Below are 15,822 nucleotides of genomic sequence, written 5' to 3'. Positions count from 1 at the left end.
TCCTGTGATACTAATTACCGAATCGGACCGACGACAGTTTTACCGGATATGTCCATCGGTCCGATGTAGTTTGGCACGCACTGGAGTCAACTACAAATTTTGGGAATTTGCCTTAAATATGAAATAATTTCAATTGAAAATGATCGGCCCATTAATGGCCCCCAAAATACCCTCAGAAAAAGCCCTGGCTGTACGTTTAATGTACATGTTAAGAAGTATTGGTGCTCACACAATCAAGAGATTCTACAAATTTTATGACATATGTATGTACTTTTCTTTTTTTAATTCCCCCTGCCATAACTGGGGAAAATTGACCACTACCGAATCAGAACAAATTGATCTAAATAATTATCAATATACAACTGCATATAAGATCAATACTTCAGAAATCAAAGTAAAATTACGATCAACATGAATTTATATGTGAGTAATTAATATACTTTGAGATGTAGCACTTTCCTAAGAGAAGACCATCACAAAAAGGCAGATATTTCAAAAATATAATGTTTAGTAAAATGAAACATGTGTAAAAGCCTAGCTAAACATTTTGGATATAAATGATCAACTGATACCCTCAGTAAGCCACAGACAAAATACTATCCTAGAAGGTATTGTAAATGAGGTTCATAAATGGGGATAAAATAACAGCCCCGTACGGTCAACCCATTGCATTTTATTTGAGATTTTGTTCTATATCTTGTCATGAGTATATTGATAGTGAAGGCACAATACAGTGCTATGGGAGAACACTTTATAGTTTATATGAACCAGACAAGATTACAGACATGTAACTTAAAACAACCCCGATACAACAGCATGTCCTATAGGTCCACCAATGGGACTCAACCCTGATACCAGAGCATGTCCTATAGGTCCACCAATGGGACTCAACCCCGATACAAGAGCATGTCCTATAGGTCCACCAATGGGACTCAACCCTCATACAAAAGCATGTCCTATAGGTCCACCAATGGGACTCAACCCTCATACAACAGCATGTCCTATAGGTCCACCAATGGGACTCAACCCTGATACAACAGCATGTCCTATAGGTCCACCAATGGGACTCAACCCTCATACAACAGCATGTCCTATAGGTCCACCAATGGGACTCAACCCTGATGTAAAAGCATGTCCTACATCCACCAATGGGACTCAACCCTGATGTAAAAGCATGTCCTACATCCACCAATGGGACTCAACCCTCCTACAACAGCATTTTCTATAGGTCCACCAATGGGTGTCAACCCTCATACAACAGCATGTCCTATAGGTCCACCAATGGGACTCAACCCTGATGTAAAAGCATGTCCTATAGGTCCACCAATGGGACTCAACCCTCATACAACAGCATGTCCTATAGGTCCACCAATGGGACTCAACCCTCATACAACAGCATGTCCTATAGGTCCACCAATGGGACTCAACCCTCCTACAAGAGCATGTCCTATAGGTCCACCAATGGGACCCAACCCTCATACAACAGCATGTCCTATAGGTCCACCAATGGGTCTCAACCCTCATACAACAGCATGTCCTATAGGTCCACCAATGGGACTCAACCCTGATGTAAAAGCATGTCCTATAGGTCCACCAATGGGACTCAACCCTCATACAACAGCATGTCCTATAGGTCCACCAATGGGACTCAACCCTCATACAACAGCATGTAGTACATCACTGATATATACGTCCTATTTTTGTTTTGAAGTATAACTAGAACAATCACAGGTCAACAAGAGACTCGCTGTGTCATCAAGAAACCATTTGCTCTAATATTATTATTGGGACTACCCTGACACAACATACCATGTCCTTGATCCACTAATGTGACTTCCCCGACACAACATAGCATGTCCTTGATCCACTAATGTGACTTCCCCAACACAACATAGCATGTCCTTGATCCGCTAATGGGACTACCCCGACACAACATAGCATGTCCTTGATCCACTAATGGGACTACCCCGACACAACATAGCATGTCCTTGATCCACTAATGTGACTACCCCGACACAACATTGCATGTCCTTGATCTGCCAATGGGACTACCCTGACACAACATAGCATGTCCTTGATCCGCTAATGGGACTACCCCGACACAACATAGCATGTCCTTGATCCACTAATGTGACTACCCCGACACAACATTGCATGTCCTTGATCTGCCAATGGGACTACCCTGACACAACATTGCATGTCCTTGATTCACTAATGGGACTACCCTGACACAACATAGCATGTCCTTGATCCACTAATGTGACTTCCCCGACACAACATAGCATGTCCTTGATTCACTAATGTGACTTCCCCGACACAACATAGCAAGGTATTGATCCGCCAATGGAACTACCCCGACACAACATAGCATGTCCTTGATCCACTAATGTGACTACCCCGACACAACATTGCATGTCCTTGATCCACTAATGTGACTACCCCGACACAACATAGCAAGGTATTGATCCGCCAATGGAACTACCCCGACACAACATAGCATGTCCTTGATCTGCCAATGTGACTACCCCGACACAACATTGCATGTCCTTGATCTGCCAATGGGACTACCCTGACACAACATTGCATGTCCTTGATCTGCCAATGGGACTAGAACACAAAATCATTGGTAGGTGACTAATAACATTATGAGCTTACAGAATAAATCTATACAATTCTATTGTGTAAGGTCACATCTGTAAGCTCATAAATATTGGATGTTAGCTCGGACAGACACTGATTACTATAGGGCATCCACAATGTGGGGCCATCAATAGTATGGATACTTAATTATAATGCCATAAAAATGTTTTATACTTTCAGCATCTAATTGCCTTCCTATATTTTTTTATAGTCAATATGATTGACATTTATCATTTAAAACATTGTGGTAGCTGGCAATATCATGTTTATTTGTAAAGAAGTGCCCCCCTCCCCTTTCTTTCAACAGAAGTATATATATGTCATATGAAGATGACATCCACAGATGTTGGGTATACTCAAGTGCCAATTTAAGTACAATCTCACCGAATATCAAAAGCTGGATATACCAGCTTAACACTGCACCTTAACAGCCAGCTGGGTCGTTTAAGGATGTGCCTGGTTTTGGAGGTGGAGGGAAGCCGGAATACCCGGAGAAAAACCACCCAATGACGTACATAACTTCAACAATTAATCACGTCACATCAACATTGTCTTGCATTGATCATGATGCAATGTCGATATTATATACATGAGAGGGTAAACATGGTACTCTCCACCCTCTTGGGATGATTCAGCAAGCCTCCTGCTTGGCAACCTAACAACCTTCCTCCCCCGGGTTGAGATCCTCCTCTGTCTCACCCCCAAGGAAACAAAAGATTCTACTATTCCATACTTTTGCCCCTTATAGCATCACTGGCAAGTTCTAAGACAAAGGACTATATGATGCATTTTTGGCATATACTGTATCTTTTAATAATTTGATATTTAAAGATGCTATTCTTTTGCATGTCTTTTAAGTACATACAATCCTTTCAAGGATAACCAACAAGACCTTAGGTGTGGCAGCAGGGCTTTATCACCCATCTATTTGGGTCCGTTTAACGGACCCATTCCCAATGACAAAAAAGTGTGATTTTTCCCAATTTTCTACTTGAAAATTCCCAATTCAAATGTATGAACAAATAAATTATGTTGAAACAAAAAATTCTTTCTGATTACGGCGTTGAGCGTGTCAAGAAAATAAACATGACGAGTGGAACTACAGTACTGTAGTCTAATCCGAAGGGTGTGTCACTCGGAACCCCTCGTTCCAAATTCATAGTCATTTTGACGTTTTATGTAATGCGATCTCGGCAACAGGTGTTTACAAGCGTTTGATGGATTGCGAGTTTCATCGCACCATGTCTCACAACAGCAAGTATTATGCTAAAAAAATAAGAAAATCTGACGAAAAGGACAATAAAAAGACAAGTTTTTTCTTTAAAAATCAAACAGTGGACGAAACAGTGGAAAGACAAGCAACTGATGACACGACTGAAGACCATACACAGCAAATACCGGTAACCGCAGATCCAGCAGTAGAAAAACGAGCAACAGATAATTAATACGAATGAAGAACATAAGAAGGACAGACAAATACTGCTCTAATGATTAATGTCACAATTGGTTGACTGTACTTCCTGTGTTCTGTCTGAATAATCAATCTATCAGAACAACCAACTAATGGAATTTTTGACTTTTTGTACAATACATGTTGTAATTGTTCCACATTTGGCCAAGGATATACTTAATGGTGGCCAGTTGTCACTTGATAATTGATTTCCAATCTATTCATAGAATAATATTTTAATAATCATAGACAATGTCGGTAAGTTAGGTTGATTTTTTTTTAAAATATTAAACAAAATAATCAATATGTAAAAGTTGAACTTTTTTTTCTGATTAAAGTTTCAAAGTATTATGTAAACCACCCTCCTACTTCAAATATCTACCCTAAAAATAGTTGGAGCAGAATGATCTTCTCTTTAAAAAAATTTATATTAAAGAGTTATATGATACTTATACATTACTTATAAACCCTATAGCTACCATATTATATATATATGCAGACAAGAAATGATGTGTTTAGTTGATACAATGGCATTAGTCCAAATTTCCCAAAACAGCTGTTTTGTCGATCAATTTTTCCCAATTAGACCCCAGGGTCCATTTCCCAAAAGCCCCTAATAAAGCCCTGGGCAGTGGGGGCAGCAAATCAAATCTGGTTAATCTAATGCTCATTTAGCAGAGAAGATACTATGGAGAACATTGCTGATAATGAGCTTGGGTTCTACCTCAAATTAACACAGCCTATAGGGCAGGTTAATTGTAGCCTCGAACCTATACAAGTGAATCCAAACTCTGTTGACTTACCTTTCGTGAGAAGTTGAGCCAGGTAAGTGTTTTGTTGAGAGGGTGTCAATGTATTACTAACAACAGTAGAGGAGGAGGTTTTAGGTAGAAGGGGAGTTTGTCCTTGTCTCGTCTTCATTCGCATCACTTTTGTCTGCAAAAAGAGGAATGAATATTTTAATACACAAGGACAAAGAAATTCTGGCACATAGAAATGACAAACAAAGAATAATATCACAGAGTTTAACTTTTCAGCATTTACAACAAGTGCAATCAATGATTGCGAAAGCTCACCGGCGGCAGCAATCACACTATGCATTCATTTTTTATATATGTATATAAGCATGACATTTTGAAATTGTACGTCACATAATATCGCTCCTAGACCTCTAATGGATGTATAAACCAAATAAGAAGAGTGCAGACTTACAAGCTTTCCAAAACATACCCCAAAAATCTTTAAAGAGGGTTTTTGTGCAAAAAAAATCTTTAAAGAGGGTTTTTGTGCAAAAAAAATTAAGTCCACTAATTAAAATGCCAAAACAAATCACAATTTTTTCTGCATAATTTTGATACAACATCACTCCTGTACCTCTAATGAATGCATAAACCAAATTAGAAGGGTGTGAGAGCATACTTTTGGACTTGCCCCCAAAACTTTAAAGTGAGTTTTGGTACCAAAAACGTTAAGTCCACAAAATGGTAAAATGCGAAAAAATCACAATTTTTTTCTTCATGATTTTGCCATAACATCACTCCTAGACCTCTAATGAAGGTATAAACCAAATTAGATGGGTGTGAGGTGTATACTTTTCGACGACAGGGTGACAGCATTAGCTCACAGTTACTCGTAACCGGTGAGCTGATGACAAATCAAACAGAATATAACCAATCTTTGTTTGCTTTATTTTCAAAATATTTGGCAAAAAAAGTTATTTATTTCCCTTAGTTCCTATATCAAGTTATCACTATACTGGGTATATCTTGATCTTGATCAATAATTAAGTATGATACCACATGTTCATTTCCTTGTCAAAACAATTACAGTGGAACCTCTATAAACCGAACATGCATGGGACATGACTATTTGTTCGGTTTACAGAGGGTTCGGTTTGGAGAAGTTGATCGAAAAATGACCGGTCGAATTCCGGATATAATTGGTCGGACGATTTTTTATTAGAATGCACCCGATTACAAATCGGCACGTACACACGTAGACAATATTTGGTTTGTCTGAATAATATGCATATTATGAAAGTTAATCAATGTACATGTATATATTGCAGAATATATAAGAAAGGCAAATGACTTTAACTATAGTTTTAAACAGTTTTTTCACATGTACAACTACACTTTACGATCGACCTACATTTTGTTACATCCGGTGAAGCTTCCGTCATGTGGATGCAATACGGAATATTTTACATATCGACTAATATTAAAGGGTGTGAAGATGTTTTGTTTCAATATCAATTACAATTGATCAGTTGATACTGGTCGTATTTCCGACATCGCTGTTGTCTAAAAAAACATCAGTGGCTTCTTTTACGAAAACAACCCCCTTTGGGCCTCATTTAAATTAAATTAAATTAAACGCTTCAATGAAGTGTGACATTGTTTCATAATTATCGTGTTGATTATACACTGGGCCATCCGTCATAATGCCCCCTTGGGATATATATTGGATACCTGTACAAATCACCTACGTAGGTCCCGAGACAATAAGGCTTCACACAATACCCGTTACAGTTGTTGTTTCACGGTTGACTGGCCTGACCTCGTGTCATAATCGCTCAGGTAAGGCCGGTTTTCAGAAGAAATTTTTGGTATATTTTAACAGGAACCGGACGCAAATTCGGTCCGGTGTTCGGAATTCAGAGGGATCGGTATTTGGAAGTTTTTTAATACTATAATAAAGAAGGACCAATTCCGTACAATGTCAATTCGTTCGGTATTCAGAGGTGTTCGGTTTTAGAAGGTTCGGTTTTCGGAAGTTGCACTGCACTTAACATGTCATGGTACTTGGTACTAGGAAACACATTACCATAAAACAACTTACATAATCTACAGGAGTAGCTTGGATGACAAAATCAGTCCTATAAATGTGTTATTTCAGTATTCCCTCAAAATTCATTCAACTTTACTGACCTTTGGCACAACAAACTCCCCTCCAGACTTTGACGTGGCAGATTTGTTCACCTTGCCTATTGTAAACTGTGGTGATGCTGTAGGAGCCCCTGTGGCTGAGGCTGTGGCAGAGGCTGTGGCAGCAGCTTTGCTAGCCACACGAGATGTAACTTTAGATTTAAGTCCAGACAAGAGAGCAGCCTGCAAAGGACTCGTATTTTGGTTTGGTTGTTTGTCTGATTTTGTTGTTTTGTTAGCACTTAAAGTCTGTTGTTTCACCTCCCCTGGGTGTTGCAACCTCTGTGGTTGTTGAAGCTGTTGTTGTTGTACTCTGAAATGATGTTCTTGTTGCTGCTGCTGCTGCTGTTGTTGTTGTTGTTGTTGTTGTTGTTGTTGTTGAAAAATTTGTTGTTGTTGATTATTTTGTAATGAAAAAGTCTGTTGTGTGGCAGGCTGTTGCATCTGCAGCTGTTGAGGCTGTTGAGTCTGTTGTAATAACTGTAACAACTGTTGTTGCTGTTGTTGTTGTTGTTGTTGCTGTTGCTGCTGCTGCTGCTGCTGCTGCTGCTGCTGTATAAGTTGTTGTTGTTGCTGAAACTGTTGCATCTGCAGCAATGTTTCATTAGTCTGACTTGAAGATGCCTGCGTCTCCAACAGCTGCGTGGCAAGTAATGACACAAGCTGGCCATTGTTTTCTGGAGACTGTTGAGCCATGCGTAGCAAATTTATCAAATCCATCATGGCATTGTTGCCACCAGGAGTTGCTGCTGGCTGGTCTGGCTGGGGAGGTAGTGGTGACTGGGCTGGAGAAGGGATAGGAGAGATAAGTTGGGGATCCGGTGAGCTCTGAATAAGAGGGGTCTGAGTCACCATCTTTTGGGGTGGAGGAGTAGGAGCAGATGTTGGTTGTAGCAGAGCACGTAATGAAGACATGGATGAAGATCCTGTACCAATGTCAAAGTCATCTGCAGGGTAAATTTTCTGAAAAACATGTAGTATTGATAAGAATAAAAGTTTCAAGATGAAATAATACCAATTTTTATTAAACAAGACACAAAAAATAAATGTATGTTTTTCTATGTTTTACATTAGAAACATATTAATATTTTAAATACAAATGAACAAAAAATGGATTTCTTTTTTATTTGCAATTATCATTTCTTTTATAGACAAAGTACAAGTTCTAATTTCAAATAACTTATTACTGATGAAGGCTATCAATTAAAATATCTATCCAATGAGGGGACTCCAGATTTGTCAAATAGGAACCAGCACAGAAGTGATTTAATTCAAACAGTACCGTCGATACATTTTCTATCGCACCCACTATGCATAGCTGTTTTTCCTGGAGTCCTCCTGGGGGATATATATTTTACTAAAATGCCCCTTAATTATCTGATATACACACTCAAACAAGTTGTCCTATGTTTTATATGAAACTGGACAATTTACAAGTCATGATGAAAAATATTTTTTACATGAACACAGAAAAAATGTATGAGATTTTTTTACATTCAGAAAGACTATTCTTTTTAAAATCAGCTGAGCAACTGCTTCCATACCTGTGAATTTGATGAAGTACTTCCAGTGAACTGTACAACTGAGCTGCCAGACTTGCTAGTATTTGTTTGTTGTAGAAGTTCTGTCAAAGTTACAAAAGGGATAAAGCTGTTTAGTGACATTACCAGTATTATTTAACACTTCAGAGTAGAAACACTACAATATATTATGTTATAGTTGCCATATTGGTTTAAAGTAGCATTTTATGCTAAAGATGATACTGACTATTTGTCGCATCACATCAGAGTGAATATTGTTTTCAATTTTTTACAAGGCAACCTTCACTTCTGTTTCAGATCAGTCTAAATTCAGAAACAATAAAATACGCTAACAGCAAATTAATGCAAGGTTACTACATATTTAGCTTAACTGATGCCATTTATATCAATCCCCGAGTCAAAAACATTCTGTAACTAAGGGGAAAATCATACCAAAACTTCTATTGTAAATAAAAATGTTGATTCTAAATTTCAGAATATTTAGAATGATTCATATCAGAGTACCAACCTTCAAAGTCCATGAGAGCATCAGTATCATCTAGATTTGGCTGTAGAGGGATAAGACCTGGCTGTAACAGGCTGGATATACCAAACGAACCTGGAAAAAAATGCTTTAAACCTCTATATGATGCATCAAACATATTAATCAAGATTTTGACAATTTCAAACCATATCTCGCAAATTACACACAATTATCTTCAGAATTCTTCAAGTTAGTTAAAATAGCTGATATATGTGAAATATTCAAAGGTAAACTTTTTCTAATAAATAGTTACTGCATGTAATTAACAATTATAGCCTACCATTCCTCCATTTGAACTAGCAATGAATTTTTTTTTCTTTACAACCAGTGACATTAAATGTCAATTCCTGGCTAAAAACTACCTTCTATTCCTCAATTTGAACCGACATTGTTTTAAGGATATAAATACAATCGAACCCGGTTATATTGAAATTGTCGGGGAATGGAAAAATTAACCGGTTTTCAATATAATCGGGATCCAGCCTGTTGCCGACATATTTCAGTACCGCGCTACGTCAGACAACACACCATTGTTCAATATAGTTAATCGACATTTTTCTTAGTCAGTATTTACAATCGGTTCCAAAATGATAATAGTTTCACAGTTTATTAGAAATAATGTTAAATTTGATGGAAGAAAACTTTGACTGTTGCTTGTTTTTGTTTATTTTGAGTTCACAGACACACGTGAGAACAGATAGTTGCATTTTCAGAAATTGTTTGAGGGTCGTTGTCAATATCAGTTCTGGTTACTTTGTTATCATTGTCTGTCAAATCCCTAAGAATGGCCTCATCATTTGTAATTGTCTCGTGTATAGTTGAATGAGAATCAATTTCAATGTATATATGTAGCAGAAGCCAAAATAAGTTGTGTCCCTCAAGATATACACGTAAACAAATACAGATTCATGCTCATAACGAACGCATTTAATCATTAAAAGTCACAATTTATTTGTATTGTGTAAATCAGAATTTCAATTTTACCTGTCTATTGATCGGACGCACGTACCTGTAATTGCCGGTAATCGAAGCCAGTCGTGGCGACTTTCAATTTAAGCGTTACATAAACAATGGTTTAGCATTGTCGGGAGCAATAACTTCCTTTCAAATAAAGCGATATTTCAAATAAACCGATTTCAAAATAACCGATTTAACAAGACAAAGAAGGCATTTGGATGGGGATTTTATTTCACTTCAAATTAAACAATATTTCAATATATCCGATTTCAAATTAAGTGGGTTCAACTGTATGCTAATTAACATTAAAACATGCAATAATTTAACCAGTGTAATATAACCAGATATTTTCTAAAATCCATCAAATATTGCGAATATGGATAACCAAACAAATTGGTATGGTATATCCAGTTACACAGCAACACATTGAATGTATCCGAGTTGTCTTATATCACTTACTGAATTCTCGAGGATTTGGGAAGGTAAAGCTTGAGTGATTAAGTTGATTAAAGAGCTCATCCTCCAGGTCCATGTCCATGAAGTCGGTACTGTTCAGGTAGATATCTGTGGATGACTGTTGTTGGGAAGCTGTTGACTTGGTCACATTCCCCATTTTGTTCAACAGTTCTGACATCTGCATTGGAAACATATACCTCAAAATTAAAATTATATATAGTAATTCCTGAATAAGCACAAATAAAGGCAATAGTAAGAGGCTTAAAGGACCTGTATCACCACTCTGATATGTCGCTTTCCAATTCATTAACATAGGTTAAATATAATTTACTCTACACATTACACATTACAATATCACTGGCTTCCTTGGCATTCAAAGCAATTTTTATAGACATAAACACAGTTGACTTATGTGACCTTGAAAGTAGGTTAATGAAAATTTGTTTGAGCTACTTGGTAACCCTCATCCTGGTGTGGCCCAATATTTTGAATTCTCATAAGTTGTTTATTAGAGGAATGTATCTAAAAAAGAATGACAACAAAATAACCAGAAGAGCAACTTTTTTTTTTCTTGTTAATTTTTAAATTCCTAAATCTTGTATCTTGGTTCATCTCTAATTATCATTCCTGCAATTTTAAATGCCCTTGACTTACAAAGATCATTTAACAGAAAATACTTCACTCCCTTGTTTAACCAGAACATAGTCTAGTATTACAGTGAGTAATTCATGCTACTGCTGCAGTTTACACATCAGTCCTATAGGCCTCAAATCACACCAGCAACCTACTATCCTCATCGTGGAAATTTTAAAGCATTGTAAAGTATTTTAATTACTAACTATTCTTTATAAAATATTTCAGTACATAATTATACACTTCTGACAATCTATTAATTTCCTTGTCATGATTCAAGAAATTGAACTTAAAAATCATGTTGAAGGAATCTAATTTTAACTTACCAAGTGCAAGTGTACAAACAGTTTGCACTTGTCTCAGTACAAATACTGGATCTCTCAGATATTAGGATTTTTACACCCTGAAATTTCAACCAAGGTTGCTTCTTTCAAATTTGTGTAACTGGCCAACAAACTTGTAAAGAAAATTATCCCAAGACTTACATCTACATTTCTCCTCCTGTTGTATTTCCGCTGATTGCAGTAGTAACGTCGCCATTTCTTGTACTCAAATGTGACAGTGTCTAGTCTTCGCTTCCAATATTTCCCTTCCAACACGATTGCCTATAGAGATATATAGGTATATAAAAATAATAACACATTGCAAATATAATTTTACATATCCAATATGAACCCTTACAGACAAATTAGGAATTCAAATGTTTAAATTAATCTAACTTAAATTTAATTGAAGGGAGGTAACTTATCAAAAATACATCAACCAGGAAGTTTAAATTGTAAAATCCTAGAATACTTTGGTCATCTTTCTGAGATTTTTCGAATGTTTGATAATTCAAGCAAATCAATTCAAAGGCACCATTGATGAATTCCTCAAACATATTAATTAAAAAAACATCAATGACTAATTTCCCAAGCAGATTAAGTCAAAGACATCAATATTTTTTTTTCTAAATATTTGTACATTTATTATCGTGTATCTTCAATAGTAATTACCACAGTACCTTTGATTCCTTATATAATTAGTTTTGGCACCAATAACAAATCCACAAAGTCCATACAGAGTGCATGTTTTAGATTGTTTTCATTTGTTTAGTGGAATTTGAAGTAGTCCCTATATTCCTGTCATTATACTTATCCAGCCTTTATAACATTTCTTGTTCAGATATATTTTTCCATACCTCTGGCTTTGAGTGAATGTCATCTGAAAGAGGTGGAGCAAACTGACACACAACTGAGTTCTTCCCATGAACATCTGGAAAGAAAAAAATAGACGCATCAATACTAAATACAAAAATTAACTTGTTTCAATCAGGGTCACATTGGACACAACTTGCACATCAAATACCATTGAATATTACATCCATGACATAACAATAAGCTGTCAAAAATGTTGCATGTTATGAATGATTTTACTGGTCATTGGTAAGCTTTAGATTGCGAGTGGAATTTTTATGTACAGTCAAACCTGTCTATAGCGACCGCCCAAGGGGAGGCAGAAAAACGGTCACTATAGACAGGTTGCCTTTATAGACAGGTCAAAATTACTGCACCAACCAATTTACTTAAACCTGCCATAAATAAATTGTCATTGAACAGGGCATTCAGAAGACCAGTCAGAAGTTAAATAAAAGCATAAACTTTATAAATCTGAAGGGTTTGATATTTAATGATTTGTGGACCCAAACACAAAATATAACTCAAAATGGTCTTATGGATAATTTTTTTTTAAATATTCTGTTCTGAAATAATGCTATATGTATCTATCAAATTATCTCCCTTTCTTTCATAAATAAAGAAAAAGAATACACAATAATTAATAAATTAATTATATTTGTGTTACTACTAATTATTTTGTGTTATAGTCTTACCTCTTAAAACCAAAATATTTTTTTTTCTGACCCAAATTGAAATCCGGATATTTGTGTCAGTTTACGACTTTTTATTAGTATTGACTAATTAAAGATGGCGGCAGTACAAACGCTAGTACCGACAGCTACGATTAAGAAAGGCATTATTGGCTTTCATGTGAGTAAATCTTGTTGACAGATATGACCAGTGTTTGTTATTGAAGTGATGTATCCTAGTTGTAATCACAAAATTAACTGACCGTGTCAAATGAAGCCACCTGTGCACAGTTGCAATGTAATACCGACACGCATGGTGACCCGACTCCCCTCTTACCGAGCCCCAGGCCAGGGCAGCTACAGTAATTATAGGCTAACAGGTGGTAGGGGTCTTTTGTTTGTATACTCAGGCCAGGGTTGTGGTGGTCCTTTGTTTGTATAATCAAGCCAGAGTCGATGTGTCTGAATTTTCCGGGGATTTTATGAGGGATGACTGCTGAGAGCAGAAGACAGAAATCGGTCGCTATAGAAAACAAATTAGCGACCGCCGTTCCGAAATCACCGGTCGTTAGCCACATTAGACAGGTAGTCGCTATACAGAGGGTCGTTATATAGTAAAATCTCACGGGGAATCTTAAAACCGGTCGTTATAGACAGGCAGTCGTTATATACAGGGGGTCGTTAGAGCAGGTTTGACTGTATCTCATGGAGTTATCTCCCTTTGACCAGTATAAATCACAACCTAACCATTGCATGTCTTGCATCTACACAAAAAACACAGCTGCGAAAAAAAAACAAAAAAAAACAGAAATCTGTCCTTAGTCAAAAGCATGAAAAAAAGCACAAGCATTATTTTAACCAGTAGACTGAACAACACGGGCTAAGCCAGGTATCCTTACTTGGACTGCATATTCAGCCTTGTTTGCATTTTTATTTGAGATCATATACACGTATACTATTCTGCTGGAAATCCATGCATGCTGTCCCTCTGGACTTTTTTATTTTTACAGTTTTCTCGCTAATTTACACTGCATGGATATTTCAGGAGTATGCATGTTTAGTTATGATCTCAGCATTTGTAATATTGAGGTCAATTTTGAATGCGCCAAAGTAATCATTTGATCAAAACACCACTTTTCAGCATGTACAACAATTTATTTCAACAAACAAGTTTACAAATGAAATGGCTGTGACCACTTTTTTTTTTTTTGTAAGATTAACAAATTGCTTCAATTTTTCATTGTTTTGATGATTATAACATAATGAGTCCAAAACAAATTTGTTGCTCCGACATATTGTGGCCAGATATCATGTCTAATCTTTTCTGTTGTCTGTCGAGCTGGAAAAATACTCTTATCTTGAAATAAAGTAAAGCAAACAAACCTTAAATTCTGCATTTCTCCTAGGGAGAAATATTTTTTATTTGCAATTATAATGGATCCATACAGTCAAATATGTATACAGATCCTTAGTAACAGTTAAAAATTTTAGTCATTCCAGAGTCAAATTAGAGTTATGTCCCCTTGCAAAAACTCAGATTTTTATAAGAATGGACAAAAACTACAAGCTGAAGCCTACAAAGGTGCAATTTAACAATTATAAATCCTAACTTTTACCTTTTTCTTTGTTTTAATCATTCGAGATATGATTTGAGACACAGACTTACCAAAGTTTTATTTTTCTGTTTTTGATAAACAGGATGTAAACACCACCAATGTTTATAAAGGAGGATATGAAACCTTTGCAATTACATCATCATCGATGAGTGTGAATGAAAATCATCACAAAATCATCTAATTTATATAAAAACCCTAGCAATGACAGCTTAGGGTTTCAATTATGTTTGAAATGCATGCAAGATAATTGGGTGCTTATAGGTGAAATGTATACAAAGGAGTGATGAACAAGATGTGATATGCATGCACATTGAACAATATCCAGAAAACATTTATTTTCAATTTAGTGACAGATCTAGAGTTGAGTTAAATTATTGCATACAAAGTGCCCGATTCTAAAGATGTAGCTGGTATACATTAATCTTTCTTGGGCTTCATGAAATATCCAGTGCAAATAAATTTTGAAAGTGGTAAAGTTTACTGTTATGAAATAAATATCAAATCTGAAATGTTTTAACTTGCAAACTAACTCTCGTACTAAAATTCTTCACTTCGAATTCTCAGGGAAAGATTTTTATCTCACTGAAAGTAGACTTTGAGTGAAAGTATGGTCGTAAATGACACTATTTAAGTTATATCAAAGTAGAATCAGAGTCATGCAAGACCCCTTGAAAACTTCTTATTAATTAAAAGAATATACCTTGTAATTTATATATAAGTCATAATCAGATATTCAGTTTATCGAACTGTGCTACGCTACACTTATCAGCTGTAGGTCAACTCGGTGAAAAATCAATTAGAGGCTATTAGATTGAGTTAGTCCATTACATTTTTCTATCAGAATTTCAGCCAATCAGATTGAAGGTAACCGTTACAGTTTTTTAAAAGCTGCATATCAACAACAGTGGCAGTGAGTGATCTCAAAAACGTGTCTCAAAAATTGAATAACAACAGGTTTCAACCATTTAATTTTAGCAGAATAATATTATCGATGCCTTTTTGTCTGACAGAGATGATTTCAATCAATTAAACCAGACCTAGGTGATGAATAGCCATGTAATCAGGAATTTCAGCTTATGTGAACACTGCAAAATCGTTAATCAATTTTGATACTATATACTTGAGTAATTGACGCACAAATTAAACACTACGCACACCTGGGCTGTTCCTAACATTCACGAAATAATGCCTTACTAGATAATACTTGTTTAAAACAATAAAGACCTGTAGGAC

General features: G+C 36.2%; 1 protein-coding gene across 1 annotated transcript in view; it reads right to left on the bottom strand.

Annotated features, from left to right (window-relative positions):
• The window catches only part of LOC117332641 (MLX-interacting protein-like), a 42,733-nt gene that overhangs the window by 18,852 nt on the left and 8,059 nt on the right, over nucleotides 1-15,822 (bottom strand). The window contains exons 3-9 of the mRNA XM_033891627.1: nucleotides 12,308-12,381; nucleotides 11,613-11,732; nucleotides 10,498-10,672; nucleotides 9,067-9,156; nucleotides 8,562-8,641; nucleotides 7,021-7,980; nucleotides 4,894-5,026 (exon numbers count right to left, since the gene is read on the bottom strand). Coding sequence (XP_033747518.1) covers nucleotides 4,894-5,026; nucleotides 7,021-7,980; nucleotides 8,562-8,641; nucleotides 9,067-9,156; nucleotides 10,498-10,672; nucleotides 11,613-11,732; nucleotides 12,308-12,381 — 1,632 coding nt within the window. The remainder of the gene's footprint in view (nucleotides 1-4,893; nucleotides 5,027-7,020; nucleotides 7,981-8,561; nucleotides 8,642-9,066; nucleotides 9,157-10,497; nucleotides 10,673-11,612; nucleotides 11,733-12,307; nucleotides 12,382-15,822) is intronic.

Source organism: Pecten maximus, chromosome 8 (genome assembly GCF_902652985.1).
Source record: "Pecten maximus chromosome 8, xPecMax1.1, whole genome shotgun sequence".
Classification (NCBI taxonomy): domain Eukaryota; kingdom Metazoa; phylum Mollusca; class Bivalvia; order Pectinida; family Pectinidae; genus Pecten; species Pecten maximus.
Note: the sequence above shows the minus strand (reverse complement) of the source record. Positions and strands in the feature narration are given on the sequence as shown.